General features: G+C 44.0%; 1 protein-coding gene across 8 annotated transcripts in view; it reads right to left on the reverse strand.

The window, feature by feature from the left end:
- Positions 1 to 14,985, reverse strand: part of LOC136677749 (WD repeat and FYVE domain-containing protein 3-like) — a 100,513-nt gene that overhangs the window by 73,823 nt on the left and 11,705 nt on the right. For all 8 annotated transcript variants that reach the window (XR_010796421.1, XM_066655355.1, XM_066655356.1 and 5 more), the window contains exons 2-3: positions 4,736 to 4,946; positions 1,701 to 1,824 (exon numbers count right to left, since the gene is read on the reverse strand). Coding sequence is in view for 7 of the 8 variants with exons in the window: in XM_066655356.1 (XP_066511453.1) it covers positions 1,701 to 1,824; positions 4,736 to 4,946 (335 nt within the window). In the remaining variant the exon portion in view is untranslated. The remainder of the gene's footprint in view (positions 1 to 1,700; positions 1,825 to 4,735; positions 4,947 to 14,985) is intronic.

The raw sequence follows: 14,985 nt of genomic DNA on the forward strand, positions 1-14,985 counted from the left end.
TATCGAATTCATTTTCACACAGTGCTCTGTGTGTGACTGGACTCATCTGTGGGAGGATAGTGAGTCAATTAGAGACAATGACATGCAAAAGCCTTCACTCTTCCATCCGTCAATGACTCTAGCCGAGGAACATTATCCGGCCAAGTACCACGTAAAAATATCTGTCATTTATTTGTAGCTTGAAGAAAAAACACTTAAAAACAAAAGCCTGCTTATTACATGCTTGGTCCCCTACATTGCCATTGAAGAGGGTACAGTAAATAAAAATGACTTCAGTTATTGAAACATTAAATACAAAGGTGTTTAGGACCTTAAACAGATGGGAATCTTCACTAAACTGTCACCAGCTGCCTGAAGATCGAGGCCAGTCTTTGAGGAACTGGGCAGCATACGTTGTGTGGGTGATTTGATCACTACATCGACTTTCTTACGCCAAAATATGATCAGAAAACTTTGGAATATGGAAACACTTTAGAGATGAAAACATTGAGCCAATCGAGTGTGTGTGTGTGTGTGTGTCTGAGTCTCAGAAGTTCCTTTGAGGGTGCAAAGCAGAAACAGAGTGAAAAAGGTAATCCGGATTAGATCCAGTCAGATCACTGAGGCAAGAGCATGGCATTGAAAAATGTAAAGTGAAACGAAAAAAAGATATCAACCCATCAGCTAAACATTGGAGAGATTTCTAGTGTCTGTAATTAATTGTGTGGAAGAGTTTGTCCTAAAATGATCCTGATAGCTCTCACATGTTAATTAGATGCTTTAAAACGTGTGCCAGATTGTAGACATTAAGGGGGTGATAGAATACAGTGGAACCTCTACTAACGAACTTTCCAAGATACGAACCAGGTATTTGAATATTTTTTGCCTCCACCAACAAACCATGACTCTAGAAACGAACCCAAGCCTCCGTCGAGCCGGCGGCTGGAAATGGCCACTGACCCCAATCGGTGAGTCTCCCAGCGCCCAGACTTGAGTGAGCTTTTAAGATTAGCAAATTGTAGCTTTAGCAATTTAGCATTAGTGTAAATAGCAGACATCGAAATTCGTGCTAAGTTAAGCCGTATCTACGCTTCGTCTCCCCACATTCACCACCTACTCTCCGTTATTCCACCCACCCCCCACCTCCCGTCATACAGCCAGTGCCTGTGTTACTCCTCCAGCCAGTCGTTACGTCTTCAAGGTAGCAATGTGTAACCACTTACAACTTTATTATTTCTTTTTTATCACTGTTACCACTGTATTTATTAATTCTAAATTTCTCTAAATTTCTAATTTGAGAGTGTTGTAAACATATATCAGTGCAAAAAGGGTGACATTCGGGGCGGGGGCTGGAATGCATTAATTGCTTTTCCATTATTTTAAATGGGGAAAATTGACTCGAGAAATGAACTTTTCTACTTACGAACCGGGTCACGGAACGGATCAAGTTCGTAGGTAGAGGTTCCACTGTATTTCTGATTCTGTGGTCTATACACACTTGCAATGAATCTATTCTCCAAGCACCTGGGCGTCGCTCGTATCAAACGTTTGTCAATAATTCATAGACACATACACAATAGTGTACAGACATAGACATAATAGTGCATACATGTGCTCATATTGAACTTGTGTAATGTGACAACATTGGAAATTTAAAAAGTGTCTCAGTCTACAGTAAGAAATGACAATATGCAGCATAACAAAGAAGCATTAGATGTTACCTGTAGATTTATTGGATGCTCTCCTTCTGATTTCTGTCACCATCAGTCTGGACACTTGAGTGGTGAACTGCAGTAGATCTGAGAACTTCTCATTCATTGTGCTCGGGGGAGCGTTGCCAAAGACCTGTTAAAAAAAGACATTTGTATAGTCCTTATGAATATATTGCTACATATTACAGTCACAGCATCAGACCTGGCATTTGACAGAATAGCTGACATACCTGCTTCATTTATCAAAAATTGCTGTTTTTAATTTGGTTTATCATTTCATTTAAGCCTAAGGAATCATTTGTTACACAAACAGAAATGTAAACAATGTCACCGACAATGGGAGGTGACGGCCAAAATGTTGGGAGATATCCCCAAAAAATTGAGCAAACCTCAACTTGCAAATTTTAGGTATCATTTCACTGTAAAACTGATCGAAAAAAAATACAACAAAAACAATAAGATTCACAGCTACCACTAGCAGAAACGAAGTGCCAGCTTTCTGGACCAAGGGTTATCAACTCAGTCACAAAAGCGTTTGGCTACACACTGGCAAACAAAAAACTAAAAACGGACGACTATTCAATAAAGTAAAACAAATGCTTTCAGGACTGAAAGGTTGTGACTTAAAAGTAGTAAAAAAACACAGACAGTCAATTTAAATAAACAACATGCAATTTGTTGAAGTAAGGTTCAAAATAATTTACTTCTGTGTAATTATATACAGGAGGTCCTCGGGTTACGTCAGTCCCGAGTTACAATGTTTCGTGGTTACGACACATCTCCCATTTACTGTATAAAGCCTTGTTTCGACTTAAGTGGTTTTGCGTCGTAAACGTCGTAACGTGAACTTCGTGTTTGGTGTGCGTGGCGCGGCGGAAGAATACACGGTTACGCGGCTCGGGACCGAGGAGGATAGGTGTTAGGACAGGATAAGTGCTTACAGTATGTTATTTACGTACAGTGTGTACGTATGTTCCGACTTACACCAAAAATCGGTTTACGACGCGACGTAGGAACGGATCAACGTCGTAAGTCAAGGACCCCCTGTAAATGCCTTGAACTCTTAGGAAAACACCCACAGAAACACTCGTCCAGGGCTGTGATCAAGATTCTCATAACACAATTAACATTGGGACTGGTTAGAGATCTCATTTCACAATTTAGCCCTCTGAGATTTTCAGTCTGTCAAAAATCAATATAACATATAATGGTATATTGAGGAGCCCTAATACACACAGACACACACGCAGCCTAACTCAGTTGATCTGCTTGTCTATCCAAAACAAACATTATGCATGCTCCCGAAAAGTCTTTAAAAAATTCAATCAGCCATTAAATTGTCTTGTTTGTAAGCTCACAGTTGGGCCGCGTGTTAGTCACAGCAAGAGCACAGATGAGTCCTTCAGAGCTGCTTAGCGACAACTACCATGAATTTGCCTCTATTAAAGCCACAAAAAAAACACAACACACACACAAGAGGATTAAAGTGTTTATGTTTGTCACTTAAACTACCATTTGGAATTATTTTGTAGGTAGAGCACATGTAAAAATGAGAGAACGCCAATAATATCAGCTGAAATACAGCATTTTTAAAACACAGCTATTAAAACTGCTTCTGTGATTACTGATTACAAGTACTCTTCAAAACCTCATACTGCAAAAGAGGCTGGTTCTCTCTCATGCATTTATCACAAGTTATAAAAGACATTAACAGCCTTGCTGCCATACTCCACGCTCGCTGATTAATATCAGAGCATACTTGACCATGCTAAGAGACTCTTGATTTCGTAACGACTGATTAACTGATTTATAATGAACTAAGAATTTTCCGGCCCCCTCGTCTGAATCTCCCACAGCACTGGACCCGTGTTTATGAGTCCAAACAGAGGTAAAAAACACTATTTGGATGGGGAAAAAAACAAGGAGAAAACGAGAACAGAGAAGAAATAAAACAGAGTGAAAACAGTTAAAAACCAGAGCTTCTGCTCTTCACTGCTGTGCACTCAGGGTCGGGGTGAACAGTGAACGGCTCATTATCATTTAAAGGAACAGGCGCTGAAATGGGCTGTTCTGTTTAGACGCCTGTGGGGTTTGATCCTCGTGGGTTTTTTTGTTTCTTTAGACCCCAGAATTGTGATCACTTGTGAAAAGTGGTAGAATATGTCTACTTTAAGCGATATTCTTCATTTAGTAATGCACAAGTTGTTGGCAGTTGTCACAGCCTACTGGCCTCTGTGATACAGCATGAGGTCATACACCTTCAAATAAATTCCAGATATTTCCGCTGTGTCAGAATGTTAACCAGTCTCACATGGTCCCTATAAAGGCTTTGTAAGCTCTGACCAATCCCAGTCACTTCTGTTGTCTGACTAATCACTTTAACTTCCTTGTTTTTGTCATTTGACATGAAAATACCCAATGTTCTGTTACGAGTTTCCACATATCACAAGTCAAACACCAAAAGGAGGTCAGATAATCTCAACACAGACTTCATTTGTCTATAACATCTCCGGTCAACCAAATCACAGCACCATTTTTCATGACTGTTATTACGAATGAACTTACACCAAGTGGAATTTTGAGTGCAGTGAAAGAGTTAATGTCCAATTTAATTATATACGGTTAATAAATACATTGGCGTGTCCTTAATCTAATGTTAAAATTAATTTGACTGATGCGTATTAGATAATATACTCATCGCTATTAAAATAATAATAATAAATTATATTTAATAAGTATTTTTTCTATATCCTCAAGACACTTACAATCACTAATACAGAGACACAAGCTGGCACAGTATTACAAGGGGGTACAGAAAACAGGAGCAGCCAACCACAATGTTAATGAGGCAGACAGCTGCACTGTGCATGTGTGGCACTGTATGTGGCACTGTAGTTAATGTTCACCAGCAGACTAAGTATTTATTTACACTCACTGACACAATGCTTGCTCCATTTGACAACCCTTACAATCACCACCACAAAGCACCCTCGTCCAAACTGACTCAGCAGCGTGAAAGTGGGAACAAAGGGCTTTGTGCTCACCCGGTTGAAGACAGGCAGCATCATGTACAGCTTCTCCTCCTGCTCTTTCTGCGTCATGTGGCGCGGTGGGTGGCAGAGCTCAGAGAAGAGTCGGCGCAGGTGCATGAGTCCAAGGGCGTTGTCCTGTGGACTGCACTCCTCCTGCCGAGGGCGCCCCATGATTCGCTTCACCATATTCATCTTCAGCGGCTTCTTCAGGCCGAAGCCAGCCCTGAGAGAGGAGGGGAAAACAGGCAGAGGTGAACGGAGGAAGAGGAAGAAGTAGTGGTGGACAATATGACAAACAGCACATCAACGCTTGAAAACTCATCCACAATAAGTATCACAGTGGCTGAGGATATATCATCTTGACCTCTGTTTTTAGTAGGATGTAGAAAATATACAAAGTATCGCATATCACCACACATTCATTCATTATCTGTAACCCTTATCCAGTTCAGGGTCACGGAGGGTCCAGAGCCTACCTGGAATCATTGGGCGCAAGGGAGGAATACACCCTGGAGGGAGTGACCTACGGACACTTTTGAGTCACCAATTCACCTACCAACGTGTGTTTTTGGACTGTGGGAGGAAACCCACACAGACACATGAAGAACACACCACACTCCTCACAGACAGTCACCCGGAGGAAACCCACGCAGACACAGGGAGAACACACCACACTCCTCACAGACAGTCACCCGGAGGAAACCCACGCAGACACAGGGAGAACACACCACACTCCTCACAGTCACCCAGAGGAAACCCACGCAGACACAGGGAGAACACACCACACTCCTCACAGACAGTCACCCAGAGGAAACCCACGCAGACACAGGGAGAACACACCACACTCCTCACAAACAGTCACCCGGAGGAAACCCACGCAGACACAGAGAGAACACACCACACTCCTCACAGACAGTCATCCGGAGGAAACCCACGCAGACACAGAGAGAACACATCAACTCCTCACAGACAGTCACCCGGAGGAAACCCACGCAGACACAGGGAGAACACACCACACCCCTCACAGACAGTCACCCGGAGGAAACCCACGCAGACACAGAGAGAACACACAACACTCCTCACAGACAGTCACCCAGAGGAAACCCACACAGACACAGGGAGAACACACCACACTCCTCACAGACAGTCACCCGAAGCGGGAACCAAACCCACAACCTCCAGGTCGCTGGAGCTGTGTGACTGTGACACTACCTGCTGCGCCACCGTGCCGCTCATGTTGTATTAATTTCTATTTCTATATTGTTCATCTGCATATTTTCCTCCTGTGTATTGACTGTCTGGGGACGTTATTGTGTGTTATGCACTTGTATCTGCACATTATCTACATCCTGTGGCTGTTTTGTGGTGAACCTGAAGAATGACCCTTTGTACCAATGTATACAAGTTATACTGAAGGATGCAAAAACCATTCAATCAGTTTAATCTACTGTGATGACGCTGTCATATGATCAGAATTAATTCAATCTTTTTAGGAGGAGCTCGGAGGACAAAAAAAACCTATCCGATGCTCTAGAAAATTGATTGTCGAATATGAAAGTCTGCTTTGTGATGAGCAGTGATATGCCAGCATCTAGTTACAGCCGGCCGGTCCACGATAAAATTCTGCCCGTTTATTTTTGCCCTGGTCAACCTTTGGCCAAGAACACTTCTTTGCAGACACAGAGACACAAAAACATCCAGAACTTAATCCAAGGCATCGTTTAGGGTCATCTGAAAGAGGCTGTAGCAAAGGTGGAGTAACACAGCAACTTTCCCTTAATAGGGAGTACTGTATGGTAAAATCAGCAAACCCAACATAGCTTGACTTTAGATATAGTTCTTTTACACCTTATAGTATTCATATTTATTTATGTCAAATTACAATTCAACCCAAAAGCACAATTTTCATTCATTCATTCATTCATTATCTGTAACCCTTATCAAGGGTTCAGGGTCGCAGTGGGTCCAGAGCCTACCTGGAATGATTGGGCATAAGGCAGGAATACACCCAGGAGAAAAAAAATAAACCCACGCAGAAACAGGGAGAACACACCACACTCCTCACAAACAGTCACCCGGAGGAAACCCACGCGGACACAGGGAGAACACACCACACTCCTCACAGACAGTCACCCAGAGGAAACCCACGCAGACACACACCACACACCACACTCCTCACAGACAGTCACCCGGTGGAAACCCACGCAGACACAGAGAGAACACACCACACTCCTCACAGACAGTCACCCGGTGGAAACCCACGCAGACACAGAGAGAACACACCACACTCCTCACAGACAGTCACCCGGAGGAAACCCACGCAGACACAGAGAGAACACACCACACTTCTCACAGACAGTCACCCGGAGGAAACCCACGCAGACACAGGGAGAACACACCACACTCCTCACAGACAGTCACCCGGAGCGGGAATCCAACCCACAACCTCCAGGCCCCTGGAGCTGTGGGACTGCGACAAGCACCATTTTGCTGAGGTAAAATAAAACAATATTCAAAGTCGAGCTAGAGTGGGTTCATGGAATGTTCCATATGGAGAAACTGACACCTGTGTATGTTCAAATCCAAAGCCCTATTCAGCTGGGATTAGTTTTACCTGTGGAGGATGGATTTAGTGATGTAATATGGCATAAATCAGATTAGTCACTCAAATACGTAGCTAACCTCAGGTGCTGAATGACACACCACACTCAAGTCCACAAGACGGCCTAAAGCATTACACATGTGCATATGTCAGAGGAGTGAAATTTTTGTGCAATAACAGCAAATATGCAGGTTATGAATGTGTATCCAACTCATTAACCTACTACAATTAAACAGTTTATAATTGTAGTTAAAGGAAGTCTGATAGATTATAAGTCACATAAGTTTATTGCCATCATCTGTTATGAACAACTAGAAATTAGGTCGTTGAGGGCTGCATATTTTTGGTGGGATGTGTGTTCTTTAAACCCTAATGACAGTCTAAAAACACCAATAGCACTACTGTATATGATCCACTTCTATCTCTGTTATTTTCACCAAGTTTCCACTGCGAATCAATCATAAACGTTACCGACATCTTGTGGTACAATGACATTACCCCAGCTCCACACGTGTCACTAATCCTCTCCGAACAGGGCTCAAGGCACTTATTGTCTTCTAGAGAAAAGAACAATTACTGAATTGTAGAGTATTCAATCTGTAGCACACTTTCTTCAGACTCACAAAACATTGTACCAAATCCCAGAACACTTTCAAAAACCCAACACAGGGAGAACACACCACACTCCTCACAGACAGTCACCCGGAGGAAACCCACGCAGACACAGGGAGAACACACCACACTCCTCACAGACAGTCACCCGGAGGAAACGCACGCAGACACGGAAAACACACCACCTCACAGAGACCCAAACCAGGGAAAGTTTATAGAAGAAAGACATTAAAGTGACTAGAAAGAAAACGTTTGCTAGAAAACAATTTTCCATGCTCCTAGTACAATTTAGAATCATTGAAATATTTATAAAATGTGGTCTACAAAACGTCTCCCTGGTGACTCTCTCTCTCGCTCTCTGCCAACCTTGTGACATGGCCACCTTCACTTATCACTGGAGTTGTTCAAGATTCTGTTTCTAAAAATCACAAAATCATTGACTATCCTTCACCAATCCAAGCATTAGATTTATAACTAATAACTGAACTGGAGCAAACTCCAAAGTGTGCACTAGTTTTCGGACTCATCTACCCAATGATCGTCCGTCTCGATACCACTGAATCTAAATCACCTGATTTCTAATGCATAATAAATTCCAGAATGTTTCTGCTGGATAAATCACATACACTGTAAAGAACAAAGTCCCTACATCTCTAAATTTTTAATTTTTCTCATTAAATATAAAGCTAACTGATATGAATTTGGCTGGGGCTGAGAGCTATAATGAGGGATATTATTGTCAGGTCTGATTTCTCAAGCCCATTCTCAAAAGGGTTAGAGAACCTGACACTCAGCTCAGAATGTGTTCTTCCCTAAAGGAAGTCCTCCTCAGAGCACATGCTTCTTCTTCATATCAGCAGAAAACAAACAGTCAGCTGGGCCTGTACGCCCTGGTGGTTTTCTTCACATAATAGTGATTTCCATTGGTATAGTAACATGTCCTTTTACTCGTCTACATGCTGGTAGAAGAAGAAATGTCTTTATTTATTTATTCCCTCAGGGAAATTCTTCTCTGCATTTTACCCATCCATGGTAGTGAAAACACACACACGCACACAACTGGAGCAGTGGGCTGCCATCCACCTCGGCGGCTGGGGAGCAGTTTGGGTGTAAGGTGCCTTTCTCAAGGGTACCTCAGCCATAGATTTATTTCTTTCCCCAGGAACTGAAGCAGCGACCCTCCGGCCTTAAGCTCACTTCTCGAACCTTAAGGCCTCGGCTGCCCCCTTAAACTTCAAAAGCCAAAAGCTATGCAAAAATTAAGTCTATTAAAGATTAATCCATGATGTATCACACATGGCAGTACCACACCCAGTAATGCTATCACTCCACTACTCTTTTCTCAAGTTTTGAGCTGTAATCACTGTAAGAATGTTAAAATTATTCTAATAGATGACTTCATAATTTAAGGGATTATGGGTATTGAATGTGTCCATAATTACTTAACAGCATGTGTACAAAATGTGCTGGAAAAAGTATGCTGTTAAACAACTGATGGCCAGATCCCTTCCCATGGGCCTCCTGAACTGGTTTCCCTGTGACTTCAGCGCTTGAGGTTTCCTTGAGACTTGGGAAAAGTGTGAACTGTTCGCCACACGGACATGACATGAATGAGTAATGAGACTGGCAAAAAAACAACAAGAGATCTAAGGCATTCACTACCGCAAAACATCCACTGAAGACTGATGCACGTATAACGAAGGGAGTCTTTTTTCCTGCTGTCGTAAACTTCTGGAGCCGACCTTGTTGAAAAGACCTTCCTGCCAGACTGGGCCTTTGCGGAAGTGAGGGAATGAAGATATACCCACACCATGACTTGACTTTGTCAGACTTCCACAATCTGCTTTAAAAGTGACATTTTACATTTTTATTGTAAGCCAATAAAATGATAAACAGTAGTCTTAAACAACAATGTCAAGGAGAGGACACAACCCTGAAAATATGACTGAGGACAAAGAGCACAGCAAAAAAACATGAACACATCTATAACACGTTCCTTCACTGTGAGCTGCATCAAGGTCTTATTTATACAAAACAAAAAATGACACGAGTGCCTGAAAAAAACATGGCCAGTAATATTACAACAACATGCAACTGAAAGTTTCTGTCCACTTCAGAATGTAAAAATATGTTCATCTTAGGGCCTGGAGGTTGTGGGTTGGATTCCCGCTCCGGGTGACTGTCTGTGAGGAGTGTGGTGTGTTCTCCCTGTGTCTGCGTGGGTTTCCTCCGGGTGACTGTCTGTGAGGAGTGTGGTGTGTTCTCCCTGTGTCTGCGTGGGTTTCCTCCGGGTGACTGTCTGTGAGGAGTGTGGTGTGTTCTCCCTGTGTCTGCGTGGGTTTCCTCCGGGTGACTGTCTGTGAGGAGTGTGGTGTGTTCTCCCTGTGTCTGCGTGGGTTTCCTCCTGGTGACTGTCTGTGAGGAGTTTGGTGTGTTCTCCCTGTGTCTGCGTGGGTTTCCTCCGGGTAACTGTCTGTGAGGAGTGTGGTGTGTTCTCCCTGTGTCTGCGTGGGTTTCCTCCGGGTGACTGTCTGTGAGGAGTGTGGTGTGTTCTCCCAGTGTCTGCGTAGGTTTCCTCCGGGTGAATGTCTGTGAGGAGTGTGGTGTGTTCTCCCTACGTCTGCGTGGGTTTCCTACGGGTGACTGTATGTGAGGAGTGTGGTGTGTTCTCCCTGTGTCTGCGTGGGTTTCCTCCGGGTGACTGTCTGTGAAGAGTGTGGTGTGTTCTCCCTGTGTCTTGCTTGGGTTTCCTCCGGGTGTTCCGGTTTCCTCCCACAGTCCAAAAACACACGTTGCAGGTGGATTGGCGATTCAAAAGTGTCCGTAGTGTGTGAGTGAATGTGTGTGTGTGTGTGTGTGTGTCTGTGTTGCCCTGTGAAGGACTGGCGCCCCCTCCAGGTTGTATTCCCGCCTTGCGCCCAATGATTCCAGGTAGGCTCTGGACCCACCGCGACCCTGAACTGGATAAGGGTTACAGACAATGAATGAATGAATGTTCATCTTAAAGATCTGCCACAGAATAAGCATTTACCCCAGTTACTTTTTATACACGAAATCATCACTGGATTGGGAACACCTACTTTGAATCTACAGACATTTTATCAGCTCCACTGACCATACTCCTACGATTACAGCCTGTAGTCCACTTGTTGCCCTGCACACATTCTTATCCTCATTACACCCTGCTCTTCAAAAGTCAGGACACCACCACCCCCCCCCTCCCCACACACACACACACACACACACACACAGTGTCTAACAGAATGGACAGTGGACAGTGTTTATACACTCGAGCAGCACTGCTGTGTCTGCTCCACTCATACCAGTGCAACACAGGCTAAGACCTCTGCCATACGTCAGTGCCATGTCAGAGCTGAAAATGATCCACCAAATCATTCCTGCTCTGTGGTGGTTCTGAGCATTGAAGAGAAAGGGCTGAGTGCAATATTAGAACTACAAAGTGGTCTGGGACGGTCAGTGGAGCTGATAAAATTGACAATAAGGGACATGGTAGGTGTTTCTAATCCAGTGATTGTTCCATGTTTATATAGCATAACTGGGATAAATGCTTATTCTGTAGCATATCTTGAAGATTAACATTCATTTTTGCATATGCTGACGTGGACAGAAACTGTCGTTTCGGTGGAATACAAGAGTCAGTTGCATGTTGTTGTAATATTGTGTATTCCATTCAATCCTATGATTTAAAAAAATCTAATGTGGCTTTGAATCTCTTTATCATGCTACACTAGGATACTTTATACCCCTAGACGCAAAGAGGCGACAGGTGTCTGTGTTTCTGAGTGTTGTAAGACTCAGCTCAGAGAGAGTAGTTAGGTATGAGATAAATATATATCTTTACCATCTGTTTAAAATAGTTAGTGCTACGCTCTGAAACCATGAACCCAGAAAATGCGTCCCTAACATGGAGTTCACAACATAAAAAAAAACTGCAACTCATGGATTGTAATGCAGTTTCATATTATTTAACTGCTGCTACTCAGAACAAATCATGTCAAATCACAGAATGATTGACAAGTACATCACCGTGGCTGTGTAAACAATGTGGTGTCAGTAGCAGACGAAAACACCCCTGTGGCTAAAGACCGGCTGGATTTAGATGCCCTAAAACTGTAGTCTATGACATGTAGAACACACACACTGTACACTGTGATATTATACCAAAGACCTGAAGAACAAGTTCAGCTGCTAGCAAAAGAAACCATTTGGCCGTGGGAAGAGGGAGAGCTTGCATACTGTTTCTGGGGATGAGAACGCTAGTAGTAAGTTTGCGGGGCTGCAGGGCGTTTAGAGAATCTCACTCTTTCTGTCGTGATTTTAATTCAGTCCATGAGCATGACTTTTATCACTGAGGTCACGTTAAATATGTCTAATTCTGACTTTGGCAGATATGACATCACTGAAGCCAAACTTAGTCCCATGTAACTACAATCCAACAGAAGAGAAGTGCAGGAAATATCATTTTAAAAACCTTTCAAAAGACAAAACCCTGTTTCATTCCCTCTGCACCACTTCAGGGCACATTTATAATGAAACAAGCAAGAAAATGCCTGGACCATGGCTTTAAGCAAGCTGTTCTTTGGTAGAAAGAATCAAGAAGAAGTAGAAAGCCAATAGATTGTATGCTATTTCCTGGCCGACTCATTATTACGCTGAAAGCCTAAGAGAAACATTTCAGAACTTCTTGTTTAGTCTGGGCCAAACTTGAAGCTACGCTTCTGTGCAAAGATTAACAAGGTGGAGAAAACAGTTACTTATTGATATTGTGCCGTGTCCACCAAGCTTCTCCGGCCACATCAGCTGATCCCTGTACACAAATATCACTTTCCTCCTCTGTGCGAGTGAGACAAGCGAGCTACTCTGTTCCAAACAATGAGGTCATCAATCAAACCTAAACCACAGCAAGAGCAACACAACTCTCTTTTGGGAGGAACAATAAAGCACTTACGACACTGGGTTTTTACATCATCTGGAAAGGCAGCTAGCATACATGGCTAAAGTAGGGCACACATCTGACATACATTGGCTGCGCCTGGTGGACCAGAGCTGTAAAAGAAAAAGTGCTGCAAGCCATGCCCTCAGTTCGAACATCTGGAGGCTGAAAGTGATTTCCAAACCATAGCAGTCGGAGACACTGCGAGAGTAAGCAACACTTAACGGCTGAAGACATGACATCAGCAAAACCAACAATGGCTAGATCCAGCTGCCTTAAAATACCCTTCTCTTATCCAGGCTCTTAAGGCTTGGGGTTTTGTTCCAACTGTTATTACGTGTCAGCCAAGATAACTGGAAAGCTTTTAGATCTCCTACAGACTGCTGTTCCAAAGAAACAAATACATACTGACCCAAACTTTAGCCCATTTCTGCTAAATATCAAACAGAAATATTCTTCAACTGAAGTGACATAGCTCTGTGCTGAAGTCATAAATGGTAATTTCACAGATGTTACTAAATTTGTATACAATTAACAGTTTAAGAAGTAAACAAATGTACTCAGGGTGGTTTGAAATAAAAAAAAAACCTGACTAAGCCAGAACCGTTCACAGTGATATTGATAGGAACCAGAGCTTGGTCACAGGTACGTCACTTCCGGCTGACTACTCGCGTGCTTGATTTGAAATTGTTTGCTGTTTGTCGCTGTTTTAGTCCTCTAGACGTTTATTTACAATCTCTATTGCATATTCTTTGGCATTGCTTATCCTAGTGTGCTGTCTTCATCATTCCTAACCCACCGTGCTTCTTAACTTCATTTTTTTCGTACATATTATTTCTCATTGTTTATTTTTCTCTCTTCATGGCGCCTGCCGAGGAACGAGCCCTTTCTGAGCTCGGCGCGGAGCTCGAGCAGCTCGGTCGCCGGATTCAGCGTCTCTTGGAGAAGCAGACGGAGCTCCAGCGGGAGAAGACGAGACTCGAGGCAGCCCGCGACGCCTCCTACGTGGCCGTCGCCTCTCCGGCTCCTCTGCCGCGGCGGTTTGCGGGGGTACCCATCTACACGCCTGCACCGGGATGGGAGCGCCAGCGTGGGCGTGGGAAGCCGAGGCCGTCCCCCCCTCCACCGCAGCCAGTCTTCACTTCTGCCAACCGGTTTGAGGTGCTCAGCTCCTGGCCTTCACCTGCTCCAGCGCCGAAGACTAAACAGGACGGTGTTCTTATTATGGGTGATTCAATAGTTAGACATTTAAAAGTGCCGGGGATAAAGAGTAATGCAACCGTGTCTTGTCTCCCAGGCGCACGTGTCCTGGACGTTGCCAGGCGTCTTCCGTCGGCGCTTCGGCAGCGCGAGGACTTCGGCACCGTCGTTCTCCACGTGGGAACGAACGACATCTCCGCCCGCCGCAGCGAGGTCCTGAAGGAGCACTACCGTTCGCTTCTGGATACCGCTCGGAAGAAGACGGATGCTAGGATCATCGTCTCTGGCCCCCTGCCCACCTACCGTCGAGGATGCGAGGCATTTAGCAGGCTCTTCGGGCTCCACTCCTGGCTCCTGGATTGGTGCGGCACTGTCGGCGTGGACTACGTCGACAACTGGGAGTGCTTTCGTGAGCGTCCGGCCCTGTATCGTTGGGATGGGCTTCATCCGAGCCGTCTAGGATCCGCAGTTCTCTCTGAGAACATTGAGGTGGTTCTGCGCCGGAACTGACTGGTCATTCCCAGTCACATCAGTCAGGTAGGTGGAATGGATAGCGAGCAGGTAAGTAATATTAAAATTCCTAATGTTCCTCCTGACCATCTCTCTACTGCTAGTATGATGAGTAGCATGTCCATGTCACCCACTCTGATTAACGCTAATAAATTTTTCAGCATTGAGACTGTGTCGGTTCCCCGCAAAGCTTGTTATCACAAACGCCCAAAAATCAGTTTTAACAACCTAATTAGAATTAACACCAAGGCACTGCAGCGAACGCAATATTTCAGCACTTCCAGCATTAAATTAGGGCTTTTAAATATACGATCTCTAACATCCAAAGCACTCACTGTCTGTGATATTATTACTGATAACAAACTCTATGCATTATGTCTCTGC

This window comes from Hoplias malabaricus, chromosome Y (genome assembly GCF_029633855.1).
Source record: "Hoplias malabaricus isolate fHopMal1 chromosome Y, fHopMal1.hap1, whole genome shotgun sequence".
Lineage (NCBI taxonomy): Eukaryota > Metazoa > Chordata > Actinopteri > Characiformes > Erythrinidae > Hoplias > Hoplias malabaricus.